The sequence below is a fragment of the Bactrocera dorsalis genome, chromosome 3 (genome assembly GCF_023373825.1).
Source record: "Bactrocera dorsalis isolate Fly_Bdor chromosome 3, ASM2337382v1, whole genome shotgun sequence".
Classification (NCBI taxonomy): Eukaryota; Metazoa; Arthropoda; class Insecta; order Diptera; family Tephritidae; genus Bactrocera; species Bactrocera dorsalis.
This window is the reverse complement of record NC_064305.1, coordinates 18,275,112-18,300,013: the sequence shown is the minus strand read 5'-3', so window position 1 is coordinate 18,300,013 and position 24,902 is coordinate 18,275,112. Positions and strand designations below refer to the sequence as shown.

General features: G+C 38.2%; 1 protein-coding gene across 3 annotated transcripts; it reads right to left on the bottom strand.

The window, feature by feature from the left end:
* LOC125777480 (chitinase-like protein Idgf5) lies at window positions 1-8,938 on the bottom strand. 3 transcript variants are annotated; one of them, XM_049452556.1, is made up of 3 exons: window positions 8,757-8,938; window positions 759-1,316; window positions 1-685 (listed from the first exon to the last, which is right to left on the bottom strand). In XM_049452556.1, exons 1-3 carry the CDS (start codon window positions 8,854-8,856, stop codon window positions 45-47), a joined length of 1,299 nt encoding a protein of 432 aa, XP_049308513.1. In that variant the 5' UTR covers window positions 8,857-8,938; the 3' UTR covers window positions 1-44. The 3 variants fall into 3 exon arrangements, with proteins under 3 accessions (XP_049308513.1, XP_049308514.1, XP_049308512.1); XM_049452557.1 differs by lacking the exon at window positions 8,757-8,938 and adding an exon at window positions 2,149-2,337; XM_049452555.1 differs by lacking the exons at window positions 1-685; window positions 759-1,316 and adding exons at window positions 6,461-7,140; window positions 7,215-7,772 and having other exon boundaries at window positions 8,757-8,929.
* Window positions 8,939-24,902: the final 15,964 nt, after the last annotated feature.

Genomic DNA, 24,902 nt, shown 5'->3' with positions numbered 1-24,902 from the left:
TTTTTACTTTAATTTACTTATAATTTATTAACAAAGAAGTGATTTTACAATTTAAATTTAATACTTCTCAGTATCGGATACTTCTCACCGGCACATTGACCACGAAAATCGTCCAGCGACAAATCGAACAAAGCAACGCCACCCAAACCTTTGGCGGATACGTAACTTGCCTTAACTGCTGCAGTGCTGGGTTCCTCATAGCTCACCCAAAGACCGTTCTGGTCATAATAGTCGGCTGATCGATAAGCATAGCTGCCATAGCGTTGTCTTGTATCGCCAACTTTGCGTAAAGGCGCAGATTCACCGGTCAATTCTTTGTCAGCCTGTAGTTTTTCACAAATTTCGGGCCAACTCATTAAGCCAGGTTTGTGCAGCTGTTTGCCGGCGGCGCCCCTACCGAGAGTTTTCTTAACCGGCGGGTAACCGGTAATACCAGATTTACATGACATAGTCCAAGAGAGTTCATAAGCTGGTACACCAATATAGATTTTGTTACTGGGTGCTGAATTATTGAGCCAATGCTGTACTTGGTAGTCAATGTTGTGGGTGGGATCGCGTTCGGCCATTTCATATATGGGCGCACTATGATCAGCAACTTTAGGATCGCGCTCTGGTGTTTGGAAGTCATAGCTACCAAGATTGACGAAATTCACATTGCCGATAACCGATGGGACATCAATATATACTACAAAATAAATTTAGAAAAATGGAGTACTAATGAAATAAAGCTTTGGCTTTGTGTAATAGGTAGAACATACGATTCGGATCCACATGCGGTAGCATGGTTAATGACAAGATAAGTGCATCAGATTTAAAAGCGTCTTCCAACTCACGCACCAACGTGGTGAATTGTTCTTTGTGCTTGGCAGCGTATTCATCGACGGGTTTCGAAGAAAAGAACCATCCCTTGACTTTTCTCCAACCGCTTCTAAATCTACCTTCCACTATTTTGGGCGGATTTTCAGGAAACTGCCATGCCAAGTCTAAACCATCAAAATCGTAAGTTTTCAAGTGCGCTAAAGCGCTGTTAATAAACGAGTTTCGATGTGCCTGATTCTCCAGCACGCTGAGGTAAGAACTGCTTGGAGATTCCTCAAACAAGTCACGATCCCCACCAACCGAGAGCAGTATTAATAGTTGCGGATGGTTGTGTCGTAAGTTGGTGATATCACGGTAATGATTCTGTGTGATATCCAAATTTTTGTTTAAGGGCTTTAATTGATAGGTCCTTGGATCAATACCGGCGTAACCGTAAACGAGATAATTACAAAATTGCAAAGCTGGTTCCAAATCTTGCAGTGTTAATTTTGCTGGACCTGACGAAGATAATTTAATGCGTTTTATTAGTAAATATTTATTATTTTTTTTACAAAATTATTATAGAACATTCAAAACATGAACACATAGAAGTTTTTTGTTTTGACAATATATGTGCATACTGCACTGATAACCTTGAAATATATACATATATACAAGTATGTAGTTATATGTATATAATATATACGGATTCGTATAAGTGTCTTTACATTAGATAATGATGCATATAACGGATGTTTATTTTAAATGTCTGGTTTTCACTGAACCAATATTTTTTTCAGAGTTCGACTTTTTGACAGCTGTTCTTTGATTTATACTGACTTTAGAGTGCCATTTCATAGTGAACTGACTTACTTCGGAACAACGTTAGCAAATCGTGCAAATTTATTACCAAAATATAGGTCCGCATCGTGCGCTGCGTCCAATACTCACTCCACATAATCATGCAGCGGAGTCGGTAATTCAAGCAATGGATAGTGGCCATCATCAGAGACATTAAAACTATATGCGTTTTATTTCTTCTTGAAAACCACATGTCTAGCATCCTATACGTACTTACAACAAGTTACACTCCTGGGTTCAAGCTTTCGATGCTTACTCCTCGTTAAAAACAATTAAGCTACTTTACCCTGTGGATAATATTTATAAACTCATTTGTTCAACTATTCCAGTCTCGAGAATGGAGTCTGTTAGACACTGCACCATATATGCTCCTCTGATTTTCAATATTTATTTTGTACACATATTTTGTTGTATAGGTACTCAAGACACAGGAGTACATAAACCCGCACAATATTATCAATAATCACAAGAACCTCCGTGTAAGCTAACCTTCTCTAAGTTGGCTGGCTGAGTCATAATAACAGACCATTTTGGCTGCTTCTATTGACGCGATCAGCAGAGTTATTAGCAAAAATGTCACCTTTAGCATTTTAATTATATTATTTTAATTATATTGTTTTTATGGAGCTGATTTTAATTTTAGTAAAATATACTGCACAGTTCGAATGTATAAATTAAACTGAGATCGCTTCTCAGCTGGCTGTTCGAAGAACGACTTGAAATTTCATAAGCAAGCCGGGCCTTATCAGTTATTATGAAATATAACAAGAAGATATAAGTTGGGTTTAACCGAACAATCTATACTCTCTCATTGTGACAAAAGAGTGCGCGTAAATTGTAAATAAAACCAAATTATTCAGGAATATTTATTTTGTCGCCTTCCAAGTAATCTCAACTAGATATAACACTTAGAGCAACGATTTTTTTAGCCCTCGAAACACTTTTCATAAGCACTTCTTGGCATGGCCTTCAACTACTTCATGGAATTTTGTTTTATCTCTTCGATCGACCGAAAATGAGTTCAACAGATCGGCAATTTCAGTTCGGAGAATAAGAAAAATCACACGAAGTCAAATCTGGGGAATATGGAGGTTGATCAATGGTATTCATTGCGTTTTTGGCTTTAAATTCGGTTGGATGAGATGGTGTATTATCATCGCGTAAAATCCATAAATTGTTCTTTCACAATTCGGGCCGTTTTCGACAAATGTTCTCATGCAAACGCCTCAATATGGCCAAATAGAACTCTTTATTGACCATCTGTCCCTCAACAATAAGCATCACCTTGATTTTTGAGCGGCTTTGGCGTGGTTTGTTTTCGTCCAAAAAGACCTGCTTTCTGTACTATTTTTGAAAACAAATCATTTTATCGGGACGAGTTGAGCAAAAATGCGTTTCATATCCAAAATATCTACCAAAATCATGCGAATGGACTCGCGGGAGATGTCAAGCTCTCTTGTTATCTCTCAAACACCCTTCACTTTCTTAATATGTTCATCAGTTGAAGAGGTCGAAGGTCGTCCAGAACGAGACATGTCTTCAACGATTTGTTCACCGCCTTTGAAGTCTTTGTACCACTCGTAGGTCTATGCTTTTGATAAAACTGAATCATATATTCCTCATTTTAGTGATGTAGGTATATTGCATGTCGCACAGTTCAATTAAAAATCCTCTACCAAACATAATAAAATTTGTTTTTTTTGGGGTAAATGTTTTTTTTTTATTCAACATAGTCCCTTTCAACGGTGATACACTGCTTATGGTGCCCTCCAACTTTTAGATACTATTTTTTCTTTGTTTAAAAATATACCTCAATTTCGGTGATCATCTCGGTATTCGACGAATATTTTCTCCCAACGAGCACACTTTTGAAATATGAAAGCAGCATTATGAAGTCCAATTCATGGAGGTTTGACTTACGACACGGTGAATTCTTCTTCTTCTTATTTGGCGTAGACACCGCTTACGCGATTATAGCCGAGTTAACAACCGCAAAAGGAACGACACGGTGAATTGCCTGCATGAAATTAATTGAATTTGTGGCGATGAAGCTCCATTAAGAACCCGTGTTTATCGATGGTATGGGTAATTCCAATGAGGTCGTCGGTCACTCCAAGAAGAATTGAAAAAAAATATATATATATATGATAGCGGCGTTTCGAAACAAGTCTATGATATGGAAACAGGTGATGAATCGTGAATTTATGCGTAATAGCCCGAAAGTAAACGGCAGTCGTCTGTATGAGTGTTTCCATAAACCAAACCAAATGGTTGTTCATTGTTTGGAAACACTGAACATGTCACAACCTTGCCACTAGAATAATGCAGTACAGTAAAGTCTGAGTGGTACAAAAACATTTGTTTTCACATTGAAGATCTTACAAGACATCATGAGAATCAACCGCCGAAGACGGATCACTCTTCACCACGACAATGCGAGATCTCACACATCGACAGAAACAACCGAATTTTTTAGCACTCCAAATATCAATAAATTCTTTTTCTTACCGTATGTAAAAAATGAAAAAGTGAACCAACCGCACCCAACCGCTGTTTTCCAAATGGTTTAAAACCGGTCCCTCAAGAAAAGGGCGATAGTTGTCATTCTGGAAAATTTTCATCTCCTGTCTAGTTGCGTTTCCGGACGTTATTCGGCAATCGCTCACTTCAAATTGATGAATAGACCTGTTCTATAGATTTTAGATAAGCTTTCCTATCCTATCCTATCGGAAATGTGACTCTTGATCCATGGCAACCAAAATTATATAAGGTTGGAAGGTTAGTGGAAATGTTCTTCCATTTGAAAAAGTTTTTAGTTATCTCTCGAAAAGGCGGATACTTTTTAGTGCATGCCAGACAGACACGGGACATCGACAACTTCCATGTCGGCAGTGATACTAGGGAAAAATATAGCTTTATTAATCATATCAAATACACACACGTATGTAAAGGGTGATTTTTTAAGAGCTTGATAACTTTTTTTAAAAAAAAAACGCATAAAATTTGCAAAATCTCATCGGTTCTTTATTTGAAACGTTAGATTGGTTCATGACATTTACTTTTTGAAGATAATTTCATTTAAATGTTGACCGCGGCTGCGTCTTAGGTGGTCCATTCGGAAAGTCCAATTTTGGGCAACTTTTTCGAGCATTTCGGCCGGAATAGCCCGAATTTCTTCGGAAATGTTGTCTTCCAAAGCTGGAATAGTTGCTGGCTTATTTCTGTAGACTTTAGACTTGACGTAGCCCCACAAAAAATAGTCTAAAGGCGTTAAATCGCATGATCTTGGTGGCCAACTTACGGGTCCATTTCTTGAGATGAATTGTTGTCCGAAGTTTTCCCTCAAAATGGCCATAGAATCGCGAGCTGTGTGGCATGTAGCGCCATCTTGTTGAAACCACATGTCAACCAAGTTCAGTTCTTCCATTTTTGGCAACAAAAAGTTTGTTAGCATCGAACGATAGCGATCGCCATTCACCGTAACGTTGCGTCCAACAGCATCTTTGAAAAAATACGGTCCAATGATTCCACCAGCGTACAAACCACACCAAACAGTGCATTTTTCGGGATGCATGGGCAGTTCTTAAACGGCTTCTGGTTGCTCTTCACCCCAAATGCGGCAATTTTGCTTATTTACGTAGCCATTCAACCAGAAATGAGCCTCATCGCTGAACAAAATTTGTCCGAAAAAAAAAAAAAAGCGAACACTGATTTTGGTAATAAAATTCAATGATTTGCAAGCGTTGCTCGTTAGTAAGTCTATTCATGATGAAATGTCAAAGCATACTGAGCATCTTTCTCTTTGACACCATGTCTGAAATCCCACGTGATCTGTCAAATACTAATGCATGAAAATCCTAACCTCAAAAAAATCACCCGTTATGTAACTCAGTGCATTACTATGCGTTCAGTCTTCCGTGCTTACGAGTAGTTCAATTTCCAGCAAAAACCTATTATTTTATTATCCTTAATGTTCAGGGGGTTCTAACAGCCCTAGTAAATGAATAAAGTCAAGCCATAGAGCCTTGGACTTTTCATAAAAATCTGCAATGCATCAAGAACGCTGGCTTAACGCGCCTCCAGGGAGCCGTCCACTGCCTCTATCTCATCCCCTGCTTTTGCAATGGCTCATGGGCTGGTAGACGGCTGTTCCGCTGTTGAGCTGGTTTCGATGGGACTGTGTACCGGCTGAGTGTCTGCGACTGTAGTTATCTTCAACACTACTTTTCTTTTCCTCGTCATGATGCTGGACACTGTGTCGTCGAGTGCCGATTCGCTCAAATTGCGATTCGATGACAATGAAGCCGAACATGGCGTTGGCGAAGTTTCAACAGCCATTTCTGCATCGAGTTCGGTGAAAATGTCGATTAAATTATTAATGTTGTCCTCATGATTGCCCCCCGTTCCTGTGGATCAGACCAAAACTTTTCAATTACTCACGGAACTTTCTACATATTTAAATAATATGTTACCCATGCAGCAATATTTCAATCGCTCAAAAGTAAAATAAGAATAAATATGGTTGTGAATTCATGGACTCATGGATTGGTGTTACACCATGGTGGAGAAGATAAGTTTGCTTTACGGTGCTTTGGTGTGATGAACCACTATCAGCGAAATCTCATACAAAAAAACTTTGATCTCTGTATAACGGGAGCGTTCAAAAAAACTCAACAGTTGCATTTGACTCACTCTTAAAGACACTCTTAAAGATACACGATATAAGTTTTAACAATGCCTTTGAGAGCCACCTTATTGAAAAGTCAAAAAAGCAGTTTCGAATATAGTTTTTACTCTCTCGTTTTAATATAATTTATAATTTATTAACAGGGAAGTGATTTTACAATTTAAATTTAATACTTCTCAGTATCGGATACTTCTCACCGGCACATTGGCCACGAAAATCGTCCAGCGACAAATCGAACAAAGCAACGCCACCCAAACTTTTGGCGAATACGTAACTTGCCTTAACTGCTGCAGTGCTGGGTTCCTCATAGCTCACCCATATTCCGTTCTGGTCATTATCATCGGCTGATCGATAAGCATAGCTCCCATAGCGTTGTCTTGGATCGCCAACTTTGCGTAAAGGCGCAGCTTCACCGGTCAATTCTTTGTCAGCCTGTAGTTTTTCACAAATTTCGGGCCAACTCATTAGGCCAGGTTTGCGTAACTGCCTGCCGCCGGCGCCTCTACCAAGAGTTTTCTCAATCGGCGGGTAACCGGTAATGCCAGATTTACTTGACATAGTCCAAGAAAGGCCATAAGCCGGCACACCAATGTGGATTTTGTTACTAGGTGCTGAGTTATTGAGCCAATGCTGCACTTGATAGTCAATGTTGTGGGTGGGATCGCGTTCGAACATTTCATATATTGGCGCACTATGATCAGCAACTTTAGGATCGCGATCTGGTGTTTGGAAGTCATAGCTACCAAGATTGACGAAATCCACATTGCCGATAACCGATGGGACATCAATAAATACTGCAAAATAAATTAATAAAAACTCGAGTACTAATGAAATAAAGCTTTGGCTTTGTGTAATAGGAAGAACTTACGATTCGGATCCACATGCGGTAGCATGGTTAATGTCAAGATAAGTCCATCAGACTTAAAAGCGTCTTTCAACTCACGCACTAACGTGGTGAATTGTTCTTTGTGCTCGGCAGCGTATTCATCAACGGGTTTCGAAGAAGAGAACCATCCTTTGACTTTTCTCCAACCGCTACTAAATCTACCTTCCACTATTTTGGGCGGATTTTTAGGAAACTGCCATGCCAAGTCTAAACCATCAAAATCGTAAGTTTTCAAGTGCGCTAAAGCGCTGTTAATAAACGAGTTTCGATGTGCCTGATTCTCCAGCACGCTGAGGTAAGAACTGCTTGGTGATTCTTCAAATAAATCACGATCTCCACCAACCGAGAGCAATATTAAGAGTTGCGGATGGTTGCGTCGTAAGTTGGTGATATCACGGTAATGATTCTGTGTGATATCCAAATTTTTGTTTAAGGGCTTTAATTGATAGGTCTCTCGATCAATACCGGCATAACCGTAAACGAGATAATTACAAAATTGCAAAGCTGGTTCCAAATCTTGCAGTGTTAATTTTGCTGGACCTGACGAAGATAATTTAATGCATTTTATTAATAAATTTATATTATTGTTTTACAAAATTATTATAAAACATTCAAAACACGAACACATAGAAGTTTTTTGTTTTTACGATAAGTAGTCAGTATATACATATTGCGCTGATAACCTTGAATTATATATGTATATATACTCATATACATATAGATTCTATATATAATATATGGATTCGTATAAGTGTCTTTATATAGATAATGAACCACACAACGGGTGTTTATTTTAAATGTCTGGTCTTCTCTGAGCCAATATTTTTTTCAGAGTTCGACTATTTGACTGCTGTTTCTTTGATTTATATTGAGTTTGGTTTGCCATTTCATAGTAAACTGACTTACTTCGGATCTACGTTAGCAAATCATGCAAATTTATTACCAAAATTCGGTCCACATAATCGTGCAGCGGAGTTGGCAATTCCAGCGACCATATATCGTCTTCACACCATGTTTACTCTAGTGGATAGTGGCCATCATCAGAGACGCCCTACCATACGTACCGAAGACGATATTGCTGCTGTGCAGTAGAGTCTCGAAGAAGACCCGAATGAGTCCATCCGGTCATCGCCCGCAACAATTGTAGCTGAGCTCATTCACTTTAAGAAAGGCTCTGCGAAAGGATTCTGGTTTGACGGCTTACAAAAACTAACTCATACAAGAATTGAAACCGAACGATCATCAAGCACTACACACGTTCGGTGAATGAACCCAAAACGAGATGGCCTCCGATCCTGAACAAAGGTAAAGCCGTCCATAATGTTAGGATAATATTTATTCACTCATTTATTCAGCTGTTTCAGTCTCGAGAATGGAGTCTGTTAGACACTACACCACATACAATCTTCTGATTTTCAATATTTATTTTGTACACACATTTGACTCAATAATAAAGACACACATACGAAGATATATACCAACACAATATAATCAATAATCACAGGAACCTCCGTGTAAGCTAACCTTCTCTAAATTGGCTGGCTGAGTCATAATAACAGACCATTTTGGCTGCTTCTAATGACGCGATTAGCAGAGTTATTAACAAAAATGTTACCTTTAGCATTTTAATTTTATTATTTTAATTCTATTTTTTTATGGAGCTGATTTTAATTTTAGTAAAATGTAGTACACAGTTCGAATGTATAAATTAAACTGAGATCGCTTCTCAGTTGGCTGTTCGAAGAACGACTTAATAAACAAGCGGAGCCTTATCAGTTATTACGGTTACTCATACTATATATTAGTATGGCATTCAATATGTGATAAGCATTAAAAAAAAAATATTAATAGCAAATAAAAATCTAAAAGTAAAAAAATAAAATAAATAAAACCAAAAATATATAAAAAAATAACAAGAAACGTAAATCTAAGTTGGGTTTAACCAAACATTTTATTCTTTTGTAGTTCGCGAAGAAATATTTTTAGATGCTTGTTAAACTTAGCTTAAGAAATGGGGAAAGATTTTGTATACCGTCCCAGGATTTCGCGATAAAATGGATATGGTCGGATAGATAGATCCTCTAGATTAAGAATATATATAGTTATAGTCGCCGTAAGCTTATAGTTTTCGAGATATTCGCGTTTAAAGTTGAAAATTACCATTATCTCCTCATCTCCTCTATCCGACCATACTCATTTTACTCCCGAAATCCTGGGACGGTATACTAAAGCCGACTCATCATTATAGTAAGAATCTGAAAGTCAATCAAAAGATCATAGGTTAGGTTAGGTTAAGTAAGGTTAGATGGCTGATCAGAGTTCGCACGTGGACTAATAGCTGTAGTCCTTTGTGAAGCCATTGAAAAATCGAAAATATAATGACTCTATACAATATTCGCGGGATTTTGAAGAAATTTTGTTATAGAAACCATTGACCATCTGTAGCTATAACACTATTCCATCTTTCTGACTATTTTTTGGATAAAACTAAAATATAATGTTTAGAATTTCCCATCACCACTTACAATCCAATACCAAAGTGACTCTTTTTGTAACGTTCAAGCAGTAATTTTGACATGCAAAATCATATTTTGACGACTCTTGACTTCATTTCATATCGCACTCAATATCCTATCTTTCGATAATGTCCGGCTACTTTGAAATGTTCTGAAATGGCTACTTGAGAGATCTGCAAAGACTCAAATTTCAATTTTTAAATTGAAGCTTTTAATAGCTCTCTTCGATTCGTCACTTATCGGTTCGTTAACTTTGAGCGTCGCTCTCTGATTCTAAAAGTTCGGGAGTTTAATTTGACACAGGAGTCTATGTGAATACCTAATTAAAGTTACATAACTGCTTTATTCTATGCTTCTACTAAGACTTGTTCTACAGATTTTGGACAAGCTTTCGATCCTACCGGAAATATGAGTTTTGATCCACGGCAACCAACTATGTATAAGGTTGGAAGCTTCATTTGAAAAACTTTAAAGTTTTCTCTCGAAAAGGTGGATTTCCCCATATACTTCGTATACCCCACAACTTTTCAGTGCATGGCAGACAGACACGAGACATCGACGACTTCCATGTCGGCAGTGATTTGGAAGAAAAGTATAGCTTTATTGATTTACTATAAAAGCAGTGTTTATAACAGCTATGCATGTAAGCACTAACGTTAAATGCAGTCGAAAAGCTATTACAACAACAATTACTGACTTCGTATTTGCATTATGTATGCGAGACAGCGAATTTGCGCGCGAACGTCGTGGAAAGGAAGGGGAATGGTAAAATGTGGGTCAGTACGATGAAGTGCAGATTTTATAATCGCAAAAAGACACAACAAACACTAACACTATGTGAATGCATATGCGTTTGCAACAACAAAAACAACACCTACAAATATATAATATTAACTGTACTATGTACAACAACATTAATTATAGCACGCAAACATTGATTTAAATGTATGTATGTATATACAGAAATATGCAAAAAAAAATTGGTGAGTTAACTTTAATGAGAGATTACACCGGAATACTCTCTATAGAGTACAATTGGAAAAAAATTAGCCTCCAACACATATCTTTAGAGCACAATTAGAGATTAATAGGTTACTTAGACTCAGTGGCTGAACTCCGAGATGGATCGTACTACTTAGGACTACTAACTGCAGTAATTTGTTTAGCTGAGTAGAGAACTCCTTTAACCAGATCTTAGCGTTGATTCAGCTCCCGCGGAGCCCAGTAATGGGTCGTATGCATAGAGCTGAACTCCGACCCGTAACCATTCTTTTGGTAACCCTACCATAGTCGTAACTTCGACTCGTTTCCATTGCGTTGGTATAAAAAAAAGAGTTAATCCTGCTCATTGTCCAATTCATAACTTAAGGTCGAGTTCAGGAATTGAAGTACGGAAAGGCTGCAGGTCATTTAGCTTTACCTCGGATACATTAACTTGGATGCGAGCTGCAATACATACATTTAGGGTTTAGTTAGAGATCGAATAGTTGAGTATTCGTTTACAAATCTCTTCAATGCTACCATAAACCAAAAATTATCGGCGATATTCTGGAGAAGTCTCTCTTTTTAGGCATTCAGGTATAAGAGGGCACAATAACACACTTCATAGGACATACTCAAATAAAAGCGAACAATTCGTTCTACATAAAAGCCTCACAAGTGCCATTAATACTTGTGTTCCTTTACGCCTAACTGCGGACTCCTCCCGGACTTGCTGGGTATATACAGAAGCATATGCGTTTGTAGTATGTATTTGAGGTTATGCACATTTTTATTCGAACCTGTACTGTCAACAGCTGGACCGTCTGAAAGAGCAATCGCCCAGAAGTGACCAGCTTCTACCAATAGTAGCGGAGTTGTGTTCCATTAGGACATTGACAGGCGAAACAATGACGAGTGACTCTCCAGAAGCTCCGGGATTTTGGTTCGGAAATTCTTATACATCCAGCTTATAGTCCGATCTACTACCTGCTCTGTTCTATGGTGAATGGTTCTTCTGAGATTGATTGTTCCAGTTTTTGCCTCAGTAGATTTAAAAAAATTAATCTAATGGTATAAACCTGCATATAACTAATTTACGATAAACATACAAGTTAATAGCTAGTGGGAAATGCAAATACAGTGAATGAGTAGAAGAGGAAATTACTATACTTTATTTATATATACAAATGCTCTGCACTCAAGTAGTCTACGCTTGCGTTATAAAGTAATTACGGCGGCTATTCGTTGTTTATTCGTATGTGCAAATTGTGAGTGAATTTACCAACAAGCGGCTGTAGTCGTTACCGGTCGTGTTAGAGTTGAATGACCCGACAACATATCGACAGTCAAATCGTCTAACTGCTTGACGCATTTCGCAGATGAGCTTGCCGTTATGAATATGAGCACATGAAGACTAGTCGGTAAACCACCAATCAACGAGTTGTCAAAAGGAGAACTGATTAATTTAATACGATATAAATTGGATGCGAAAGGCATATTAGTTTGTTAATAAACTCAACATACAAATCAATATACATTTCCATGAGAAATTTTAAACTCTTAGTACACTCGGACTTGATCTAATATCAAATAATAATATTCAAAATTCTTCCCATAATATTCTCAAGAATGGCAGTCAATCTCTTAACCATTAGTATTTCCTCGACGTGGCCGCATTGGATTGGAAGTCCCAACGAATTGAAGATCGGTAGTATTTAACCAACGTTACGTCGTTGAGTTGCCCTGGTTTCCACGTAAGCTTGGTTTGATCAATTATTGGCATATCTTGGAACGAATTTAAAGACAATCAAAGTTTTTATGACGTCAGAAAGGTCTATTTTTGCTGGATTGCTCTTTTCGGAGGCTCCGAAGTAGTTTCATATGTTGGGAGTTGTAAAGTGTTTTTAGTTTATGGTATATTTGTCTCAATGTTCGTTTTCTAGTACAAAAAATGCCCGTTATATGGAAATTATAATAAAATTGCTTGATCCTTCTGGAACATAGAACCCCATCATGGTTGCGCAATTCCACACGATGGCTGTAGCCTATATGCCGACCTTTCCTGATTTTTTTAGGTCAGCTACAATTTCTGTTACCTTAAGAAATCAAGTCAAGCGACATCCTGGTAAAACTGTGGTCTTCCTCAGAGTATGGCGTACTAAGATTCCACTTCCTGCGATTTAGTTGCTTCTTTTAATAAACAAGCTTGGAGGCCACAAACAATGATTCCGCGTATCTTCGGAACTATGTTACAGTTGGCAACTATAAATTTGATGAAGTAAAGGACTTTGTATGTCACGAAACCAGCATCAAAAATGTGCTGCTTTGGGATCGGTGGTAATTCATAAGCCAACCTCACTCTCGGCGAACGCTCTACGTATCTCTTATTATTCCCACACTAGTATACGGCTCAGAAATATGAATGATAATGAAACGAATTGAGAAAGCACTCGTGAGAACTATTCTCTGCAAGATCTTTGGAGCCGAAAGGACTTAAAAAAATAGAACAAATGGTTTTTTCGGCAAAATCAATTTATTTTAAACAAAATAGTCTATTTCTGCTTCAATACAGCTTTTTGCACGGTCCAAAAGCATGTCGCACGAGTATTTTAGCTCTTTGGCTGCCAGTATGCCGATGCAAGCCTTTTGAATGGCTTCTACGTCTGCATAACATTTTCCTTTCATGGACAAATGCATTTTTTCGAAAAGGAAGAAGTCGCACCGACCACGGGGAGTGGTTTATGGTTAAAGTGTGATTTTTGGTTAAATAATCTTCCTACGAAAGTTGGATTTTGAGAAAATTTTGATCGTCAGTCAATTTGTGCAGAACAAACCGTTCGCACACCTTTCGTAAGCCCAAATGTTCGGTCAAAATGCGATAAATCGATGTTTTGGAGATGTTTAATTCAATTTGAATTTGAATTTCAATGATAAATTTTTTGATGAATTCACTCACAGCTTCGATGGAACTTCCGGTGATCACGGATTGTGATTGACCCATATGTTGATCGTCATTTATGTCCTCACTATCACTTTGAAGACGTTGAAAGGGAGCGCTAGATTCAAAAACCCCACACTGTATAAGCCCTGCGGTGACATGAATATAGTTAAGTGTATAAAAATCCAATGAATCCTCGGCGAAAATCTGCTTCGATTGGGGATCTTTTAATGCATAACTGAAGCAACGGCGCCTACTGATCGCGGGTTTTGTGTTCGGCCCAGACCGCTCCACGGTTGTGGCTGAAAGGAAGAAGCAAGTCAAGCAAAGTCAACTGTTTGTTTTTTACAGTTCTTAAAACGCAGTACGTGTGTTCAAACATTTATTGTCGAACAAAAAAAAAAAATATTTTCTCAGGCTGTATATTTATATCTATGTATGTATGTGTTACTGCTTTGATTGCCTCTGTAAAATGTCCAAGCAAAACCTGCATTTGCTGCCTGGAAATAATTTTTGATAATGTCTTTTCAAGAGAATAAGATGAAATGTTTTAGATAATATGAAAATGGAACGTTAAGCTTGTCACTGCTCATGTCAATACAGTCTGAGTCTGAGTCTAATTGCTGTCGCACTTATGGCCAGATTTTTTTGTTAATAATATATTTTTATGCATGAGAGCGTGTAAAGCATATACTTGTATGTATGTAATCGTAACTAACAATGGTACATTGCTTTCCATCTTGAAGATGTTAATACTTTCTGCGAGAAGTCAAATTTTAGCAGATAAAGATTTATTATTTCCAGTGAAAAATATTGCGTGATATGTTATGAATTAATGAAAATGACCTAGCGGTTTAAGTAAAAGCAAATACATACATACATATATACCGATTTATGTATGCAAATTTATATACATTCATTTGTAGTAAATACAGTTAGTTCTTAGCTGAATTATAATTGTTGGCACGTGATCAGTTGTTTCGGTGGAATTCTCCAAGTCTCTTGCTAATTATTTTTTACAACTAACACAGCATCACAAAATCATATGGGAAGCTGACAAATTTGAAAATAAGTTCCCACTTAATGGGGGGCAAGCGAGGCCGCTTGGTATTCATGATGCTTTACGTACCGTATAACTAAGTAAAGGAAGAACCGCTCCGAACCGGCCAGCTTAAGCCAGTTAGAGACCAAATGTATTCCATCAGAACAACACTAGTGGTCAATCGACCATCCCAAAGTTGCAAAGGCAGCTCTTGAATCTCTGCAGGTTACTCTTTATCCCAAAGGCGGCAATTTTGCTTGTTTGCATACCCCGTTGAGCTTCTGGCTCCCTTATCTCTGAACAAAATTTGGCTCGAACACGTTAATTTTCTTGGAACTCTTTAAGAGCCTATAGAGCGAAGCAATATCTCTTGGGAACATCGAGCGGCTTCAGTTCTTGCAGAAGCTGTATTCTGTACGTTTTTAATTTAAGATCTCAACGTAAAATGCGCCAAGTCGTTACACACGTCAGTCCAAGTTGCCGCGAATAGTGTTGAATCGACTCTTCTAAGTCTTCTTGTACACTCTCAGCTACGGCTGCTATATTTTCTTCACCTTGTGCTGGACATGAACTATTCGGTCGAATATTATAGGTACAATAATGAATGCTGGGTCTCAAGATGAGTTAGAGTGTTGCGAATAGTACATTCAGTAGGCCGATAATGTTAACCATAAGTTTATCGAAGCAAACGAAACACATTCTTTATAGAGCAAGAATTTTCGTAATAAAGTTGAAGGATTTGATTTCAGGCGTATGATTTTCCATAATGGAATGCTAAACAAAACTGAATAAAAATAATACGTCAATTTGACACGACTCAAGCGTGATCGGTCAAAACAAGGATTCCTCTACTTGGATCACCTTTTATAAGTCCTAGTAAAAATAAATTATCTACACCTGTATTAAATTTAAGGTTTTATTTAGCATACGAGGTTTGACAATTAAATAATGAGACTGATTTCATTGCCGCGCTTGTAGTAAACCTGTGACCTTCAAATTCTCGTAGTTACCGTGATCATATTCAGGACAAACGAATTTTTCACCAGCAAAAACAATATCCAAAGACAGGAACAGGTAGTAATCACTTGGTGCCAGGTTCATAATATTGTATAAAGAGTATGCATAAGAATCTCACAACCAAGCTGGTGAGTGTGTTCCACTGTGTGTGGTTTGGCGTTATCCTAATGTAGGACGATTTCTCTCCTACTGGGTAAAGCTAATTGCTTCTAGACGATTGCTTCCGTATGACAATCCAACTGTTGACAGTACAGAGCCGAACTAAGAGTTGGACTATAGGAGAGCAGCTCTAAGCAAATTCCACAAAACATCTTCCTGTCCGGCAATATTGACTTAAAAAAGGTTGCGCCAGCTCACCGTGATTCGAACACAAGCGTATTTACTTAAGCTTATCGTTTGCGACCAATTTTCATCACTAGTAACCATTCGCTTCAGAAATGGCTCAATTTTTTTGCGATTCAAGAGCAATTTGCAGTTGAAAATTCGGTCCATGAGGTTTCTTGAATTAACTAATTCGCGACCCATACATGGAGCTTCTATTTTTATCCAGCCTTATTTAAATCTTTTAAATCTACACTTTACACTACAATTATATACTCGACATTAAATTTTTCGAAGTATTAGCAGCTCACCATTTTTTGAAAAATGAAGAATGAAACATAGACGATACTTCACCTCACAGACTTTAATTAACATATAATAAACACGTATGTGCAGTGTGGGTCACGTTAGCTGGCAGTTCGGCACTTTGGCATCTCATCTCAGATTGGCAACTCGGCAGCGCCACTTTGTTGTGAGACGCACAAACACATATGGGTTAATAACAGCAAAGCAACATTTCAGTGATTTTAGTAGTGGCTGTTGTCAAAAATCAGTCAGCTTCTTGATATACATATCACATGCTCTCCATACAAAAAAATTAACTCATGCTTAAGTCTACATATGTAAATATATGTATAAGTATATATGTATGTATACCACACATTGACATATTTATACTTTTTATTCTCAGGCCGTTGCACTTGGTTCGAAAGGTACAACTCATATTGTTTCCTTCTTCATTCATTCACTTATTCATTAGTCTGCATATTCAAATTGCTTGTCGTCTTCGGAACTTCGGAAAATGGATTTTGCTGAATTAGAAGTTATGTACATACATGTTCATACGAGTCTTTAGAAATGTATGTGCTGTTGCAGTATGAAATTTGTCAATCCATATAGGTATTAGGTGCGAATAAGAGGTTGATTGACAGTCTTTTGTCAGTCAGAACGAGCAAAAACGTTAGCTTCGGCTGCATCAGAACTATAATACCCTACACAGGTACATTTCTTATAGCAGGGTTATAAGAAAAAAAGGATATACAAAATGTTTGTCTTGACTTTGATCGTTCAGTTTGTATGTCAGCTTTAAACGATAGTGGTCCGATCTGAACAATATGTTCGCAGATTGGAGCGTTGCTTTGAAAAATGATCTATTCCAAATTTCGTAAAGATAATATGACAAATAAAAAAGTTTCCCATATAAGAACTTAAGTTTGGCTGATCAGGTTGTAGGACAGTTAGTATATCCTATAGCAATTTGATTTGATTGAGTGAAGATATCTCGTCAAATTAAAATGTTTTCTATACAAGAACTTGATTTAATTCGGTTAGTTTGTATGGCCGCTCTATCTTAGGGTGGTCCGATATCGACGGTTCCGCCAAATGAACAATTTCTTGAAGAGAAAAAGAGATCTGCAAAATCTCAGTCTCATATTTCAAAAATTTAGAGATTTATTCGCATATATACAGACGCATAGGCAGACGTGATGACTAAATCGACTCAGTAAGACTTTGTTCATAATTATAAAATTCTTAATTTCTTCTTCAAAATCTATCGTTCTCCTCAAAGTAATCGCCTTAGCCCCAATACACTTGGGCCAATGTTTTTTCCAATCCTCGAAACAGTTGTTAAAGTCAATTTCCGTAATATCCTTCAATACGCATAGCGATTCTCGTTTAATGTCTTCAGTTGACTCAAAATGGAACCGGGAGCAGTCGTTTGAGTTTGCTGAATAGCTAAGAGTCATATGAAGCTAAATCAGGCGAATACGGTGGTTGCGGCTCGATATTGATTGAAAACTTGGCGAAAACCTCACAAAGAATAAATGAAGTGTGCGACGGTTCATTATGGTGGTGCAAAAACCAAGAGTTGTCGCTCCATAATTTTGGCCGCTTTTTACGAATAACTCCGCGCAAACTACGCATGACACTCAAATAGTCTTCCGTGTTGACAGTTTGGTCGGAAGGAGTTCGGAATGCACCACACCTCGATAATCGAAGAAAACTGTAACATAACCTTTATTTTTGACCTGTTTGATGTGTTTTTTTGGCTTCGGCTCACCTTTGCCGCGACATTCGGCCAATTAATAGTCTGTTTCCCTGTCGCAAGTATAGATTTCATTCAATGGTTTTCAGTGATCCTCCCGATGTCAATAAGATCTTTATTGGCATCAACATATCAGTTTATCTTGATGGCCAACCTGGACGTGGTTCGTCGTCAACACGTTCTCGACCCGAAGGACTTTCCCAATATTCTAAACGTTTCGACACAAAAAAAAATGATTCCGCACACATAATATTGTGGAACTTCTTTGTTGTATAGGTACACTCATCGTAAAAATCGCCGAATGCACATTATCTACTTCAGAAAGACGATTGCATACCAAACACTAATGATTATTTTATGGTGACATTTGGCACAATTATCATTGATAGTCATACCAACCTCAAAAAAGTATTTTTACTAACGGGGTTTCACGCGAAATTTAAATTAAAATGTCTTACTATATATACACTTTAAAGGGTTTCCGACGTTTCCTTCTGGGTGTTACAAACTTAGTACCCATACTCTGTTCTGAATATAAAAAGTCGACAAATAAGTGTAAAATGATGGAGTCGGATGATATCCACGAGCTGACCTCGTTTAGTTAAGATATCGTACGTCTTATCCGAGCCAACTACTGTAAGGCTAATCGAACACCATAAAATCATTATATGCGGTACAAGAAGAGCAAGGGTGAAGTATGTACAGGATACAAGTACGCTCTTTTTGGTAATTACAAGTTTAAGGCACTGAAATTATATTGGAAAAATGCATCGTCTAGGGATCGTTAAATGACCCAGCGTGTGCCGTATATCAATTCTTTCTGTACTATGCACTCCACGTAGATATGAATTGGGAAGAATACCTCTGGATAATCAATTTCCTTGGGCATTGTGATAATTTTGATATTCGTAGCTCTATGACTATTTCTCTTTTTTAACCTCTAACTTTAAGGTATTACCACTAACCAACTGAAGACAATATTAACATACGAATCAATACGATATCAAATGCTTCATTTGAAGTGGCATCGATAGCCTAGCTCGGTTATAAACAGAACGCATAAATGCATATAAATTCGATCAACACCGTCGCGTCGCAACAAAAGGCAGCCAGCCAGCCTCCAGCCTCAAACGACATGTAATCAATTGCCAACGACCAGCAAAAGCAATTTGTCTAATAAGTCGCAAAGCCGCGCTGCTGAGGTTGAGGTACTCTTGTCCAGAAGCCAACAGTTGTCAGTTGTTGGTGGGTTTGTTGCTGAGGCGAGTGTCGCCTGCTGTGAGCTCGGGAAAAAGTCGCATTGTTGGCATGAATGCGCGCCAAACATGGCCGTAGAGACGCTTTTGACCATAAAAAGGTGTTAATTTCAATTTTATAGTAAACATAATTTAATTTAAGTTTCTTGTTATTAAAGTTATATGTATCGAGTACCCTAGGTTGTTGAAAGTATACTTATATTATAAGTGTATTTTATAATGTTTTAGATGTAATGTATTTATTATACTATCTACTGGAGCTAGGGTTGTGTGTGTGACTACAAACCGAAAAAGTACTAAAACTTGTAGAATCCTTCATTTGATGGATAATACAAAGATGCGAAGAACGTGGTATATTAGTTAGGTTTAAGCAGACGCCTGCTATAGCCGTCACTATCATGTGAATAGACGCCGACCGACTTGAGAGAATCCTACCAACAGTAGAGCTACTACGGGTATCGTTCTCAAGATCTTCGTATTTACTAAACCCAATCAGCGTGAAAAGATAACAATCCCGGGAATTTGAGAATGAGATCCCACCCTCGAAGAAGAAAAAATATTTTCATTCCATTTTACGGTGTTAAAACATGGACGATGTCGAACCGAGTTGAGAAAATACTTGGAGCGTTCGAGAGAACTATTCTTCGCAATATTTGTTAAGCCGTCCGCGTGAGCGATTAATATCGAAGAAGATGGAATCACGAACTATGAGTATGAGTTCTCGATATGCCGATAGAAATCCAACAAATGCGGTGGTTAGGCCATGTCGTTCGCTTGGAAAATGATACCGTAACGAAAAGCTCTTTCAGTTCGAGACCCATGGATGGACAACAGAAGCAAGGCCACCCACGCATCCAATGGAAGGACCAAGTGCACAGCGGCCTATCTGAGCTTAGGAGCTACAACTGGCGTGACCTCATAAAGGAGATAGACAACTTGCGACTGTGTTTTCCCTTAAGACCGAACCACGACCGTAGTGTTAAAAAAGAATATATCAAAATATTGTCTGGTTCTGGAAGGCGTGAAAGTTTTTAAGTGTCCAAACACTCAGTCGATATTTGAGAGAAAATTCCTCTTGACACTCGCAAACTTTAATACACAAATGCATACATATAGATAGTACATATTATATACAGTGTCCTGAAGATCCGCACTGGCGATCGCTCTTCCATGAAGACGCAAATTATGCCAGAAAGAGAACATATTGCAATTTGAATTTCAAATTTACTCAATTTCAACAGCAGCAAATCAAACCAGAAGAATACTCATACATAAAATATATACTATACTAAGTATATGTACATACATATATCTAACTGATTTCCCTGCACGTCTTGGTTGCAGAAAAATGTTGTAAAATTCATAGTTTATTGACTCCAACAACAAAGCAACGGGCTGCCTTCTGTGGTTACCCGGTGGTCGGTGCTCTGTTGGTTGGCGGTGTTTTTTGTTATTTGTTTCTATGTATGTATATATGTGTGTATGTGCGCGTATGTGTTGGTATTACATGGTAACTGAGCATGATCGGCAGCTTTGGCGCTAGAGGGGTTGCTGAGCTGCTCAAGTTGGCTTGGTCGTTCGTTGCCTTCTTGAAAACTGGGTCAATTTTTGTTGTTGCTGCTGCTGACAGTTTTCAATTATTCTTGTTTTTCATTTCGTTTATGACTTCTTTGGCACAAACACAGACACATACACAGCTAACCATTTGCGTTGCTTCTTGGCTTAAATAACTTGTACGAGCTTATGAGATCGTGCCTCTGTTCACTTATGATATGAGATATTTATATATGTAAACATATAGTATATATGTATATCTATTCACAAAAGCCATTATCTGATAAGTAGGAAAATGTCTAGGAAACAATGAGATATTATTTTTTTTTATTATTAGGTTGTCAAATATCTGCCTTCCGCTTTTTTGCTCTTTATTCAGTCAAAGTATTACAGTGATCGGATTTAGTTCAAATATGCGCCGTTTCGTTCGATAATCTGTTTTCATCTAGACGGCAACTTCATTATATCCCTTTGCTAGAAGCCCCGTCCTTATTTGCGAAGAACTCGGACAGCCAATTTTCACAAATCTTTTTTGAGTTCAACTTTACACCAACAATGACGTTCGCTATGGATAGGAACAGGCGGTAATCACTTGGGGCTGTGTCCGGGCTATGTGGTGGATGCGATAAAACCTCCCATCCAAGCTCCTGTAGCTTCTGACGAGTCATCAACGAAGTGTGTGGTCTGGCGTTGCCCTGGTGGAACAAGTCCTTGTGGGTCGAGTTCGTTTCGTTTCAGTAGCATATCTTTGCCATTGAGTAGGTCCAGAAGTTTTTTTTTCGTCGAATCATGCGGCACCCAAACATAAAGCTTTTTTGTGTATCCAGCCTGATGCAGATGGTTGAAAATGGTTTGGGAACTAACTCCCATCTGCTGGGCGAAGTCACGAGAGGCCACATGCCGGTCTAACACGATGTTTTCCATGATTTGATCGGTATTCGTCGTCACAGGTCTTCCCCTAGACTGGCTTTTCCATGGTGTCACCGGCTCTGAATCGTCGAAATCATTCGAAAAATTAGCAGCTTCTTGAGGAGGAAAACACATCTGTAAAATTTCAGATCAATAACTCAAAAACTGTAATATGTATACTAGTTGCTTGTTCGATTCACCATATTCCAAATTTCCGTACATCAAAGAACGCTCTACACCGCTAATACAAGTACTGCCACAAGTATTTATAAACATTAATCTTTGTTGTATTTCCGAATGACAAACATTTACACACACAAAGTGCGGCTTGTGGCGTTTTACCGGACCGGTTAATTTAATGTTTGTCGCTTAACAGTTTGTGCGGCCCAACTTGCTGGTTAACTGGCCGACAGGCGGGCAAGTCGTTAAGGAAAACTAAAAATTAGTGCGCTTTTATTAGTTCACATGTTGTTGACACATTGTTGATAGCGCTCGGCAGTAATTCGTGTGCTTTTGTTATTGTAGCGGTGACTTCTTTCCGTTGATGGATGGCTGGCTGGATGGAAGACCAGTTTATAGGGTCAAGAGTTGATCTCTGCACATTACGCGTTTTAGTTATGCGACAAAGTTATACTTTATTACATTTTTTGGTAATTCTCTGCCACACAAACACACACACATACATTTAAATTTTTGTGTAGAGCGCTTTAATGGCAATTCCTTTGAAAATAACAGTAGCGTACGGTGGTGGTCGTCAGTATATTAAGTGTGGCACATTTTTATTAAAAATAACGGCGCTGCGATTCTAGATTAACAAGATATCGCACTGAAGTGCATAAGCGGAAGTAACGGCGCATATCTCGCCGACTGGCTTTGATGCCACCGATTTAACGATTTGTCGTGCAGATAGCGGATGTAATAGTTCACCCGAACTCTGCAAAAGTAGGCCGGTCATTTTAGTCAAAGATAATTACTACTTCTAAGTATTACATGCACACGAGTATATCGGGAAAGAGTGACTTAAATTTAGTGGAATGCACTTTTGGACAGAAATTCATTAAAAAGCGGAAATATAAGATAACGGCGTTAAGATAATGCTATTGCTAACATATATGTATGTCTGTGAAACCACAAACTAATAGAGACTTCCTCCATAAAATACGTCGCATGGATCTAGTGAAACGCAGAAGAAGAAGCTTCAGACGTGTCCAAGTACTGCACTAAAAACGATTACAGGATGCCGCTAGACGTCTTCGATTGAACATTTACACAAGGAGGTGCAAATTTTTCCGGGCGATGAACATAAAAAACTGCTCTCCAAACAGTTTCCGAGCAAAAAACCTAAAGAACTGCTCTCCAAGCAGTTTCCGGGCAAGGAACATAATGAACTCCTCTCCAAGCTTTTCTGCTGGAATGTTTTCACAGAAAGCGGAGTTGTAACAGAACCGCATTCTTTCATTGAGGAAATCTGCCCTTGATAACGCTGACGACTTCGAACAGTATGCCGACCAGTCTTCTGACGCAACAAATTTTAGACACGCACTCACTACCATTCATAGTGGAGCAATCAGCAGCTTCACTGACTCCTTTGCAATAAATGGCGTACTTGGAGTTAAACCACCACCCATTGCAGACGAAAAGCTAGAGTTGCCCCGAAAATTTAGAGTGACTCTTGGACCTGGATACTAACATACCAAATAACTGTAATGTCCAGCATGCAATGAGTACCCACATGGCCTTTACCACCCAAGCGGGGACTAGATAACCGCTACAACCACCAAAAACAACAGAGTCTGCCATTCTTTAATTGTAAAATTCCGATCGATACATTGTTTATAGTTTTAGGAACTGTACTTTTTTATTGCAACAATCTCTTGGCGGACAATGTCAAAGCTTTTCGTGGTCTCATAGTCATTTCGAAACTTGAACTTTTAAGATAGTTCATTATTTCTCTTCCAGATTCTATTTAGTGACAATTTTTCCATGTATACCATTGATAGTAATATCACTATTGACTTTTAAAGCTTAAAGAGAGCCTGGTTTATTGCTAGAGACCAATGACTTCTAATAACTCCACAAGAAGTAGTCTTATGGTGTTAAATCACAACTTCTTGGATGCTATTCAATGTAGCCATTTCTTAAAATAATCAAATCTTCAAACTTTTTTCGCAATAATTCGGACGTTGCACGTACTGTGTTGAACGTAGCCGCGTCTTGTTGGGACCCGATGGTGTTAAGATTAACTTCTTCCAATGGCGGCCATAAAAAGTTGGTTATCATCGATCTATACTGCTCTCCATAGACAGTAACGATACCACCAGCTTCATTTTGAAGGAATTATGGACAGATAATTCTACCAGATCAAAAACCATACCAAACTGTCAATTTAGGGGAATGTAGTGGTTGTTCATGAATAATCACTGAATTTTCTTCGCACCAGAATCGACAGTTTCGTTTATTTACTGCACCACTCAGATGAAAGCCCCGTTTTCAAGTTTTAAGACAAAATTAGCAAATTCACGACCTTTACGGTGGTCCAATAGCTTCAGTTCATGAGTGAGAACAATTTTATATGAATGCAAGCCGAAATCCTTTCTCAAAATCCGCCAGGTTGTGGCTTGAGACTGTACCAATTCTTGAGAAAAGCTTGGTATCGACAAATTGGGATCTTCGGCAACATTTGGCTGAACGGCAGCAACGGTTCTTTGTTTTATTGGCACTTGAGTATTATGTAAAGAAAATGCACAATCGAAATTTTCAACAATTGGAGGAAGAGCGAGGACAAGTGGACGATTTACAATTAGAGAATGATTAAAAAATTACAGATCATGACACATTTGTATAAAAATTGAACGAAACGACACTTAGAAATCATATCATCCCTATTAAAAGAACTGGTAGATACTTTATACACAGGTTAAGTCTCACAGAAAAGTACTTGATAATCTGCTCTTGAATTCCGAAGATCGAGCTCTGGAGAAAACAACAACAAAATTTAAGCGGTGATAGAAAGTCAAATTCGTAACATTTCTTGCATTTCACATCGCTTACAAAGCAAACATCACCAGATTTTTATGTTACTTGGTATA

Bases quoted from the DNA above. Each gene is read 5' to 3' on its own strand.
- LOC125777480 (XM_049452556.1), bottom strand. From the start codon at position 8,856: ATGCTAAAGGTAACATTTTTGTTAATAACTCTGCTAATCGCGTCATTA. The intron at 1,317-8,756 runs GTTAGCTTACAC...TATCTTCGTCAG, and splicing joins AGCCAGCCAATTTAGAGAAG to GTCCAGCAAAATTAACACTG. The intron at 686-758 runs GTATGTTCTACC...TTTATTTTGTAG, and splicing joins ACCGCATGTGGATCCGAATC to TATATATTGATGTCCCATCG.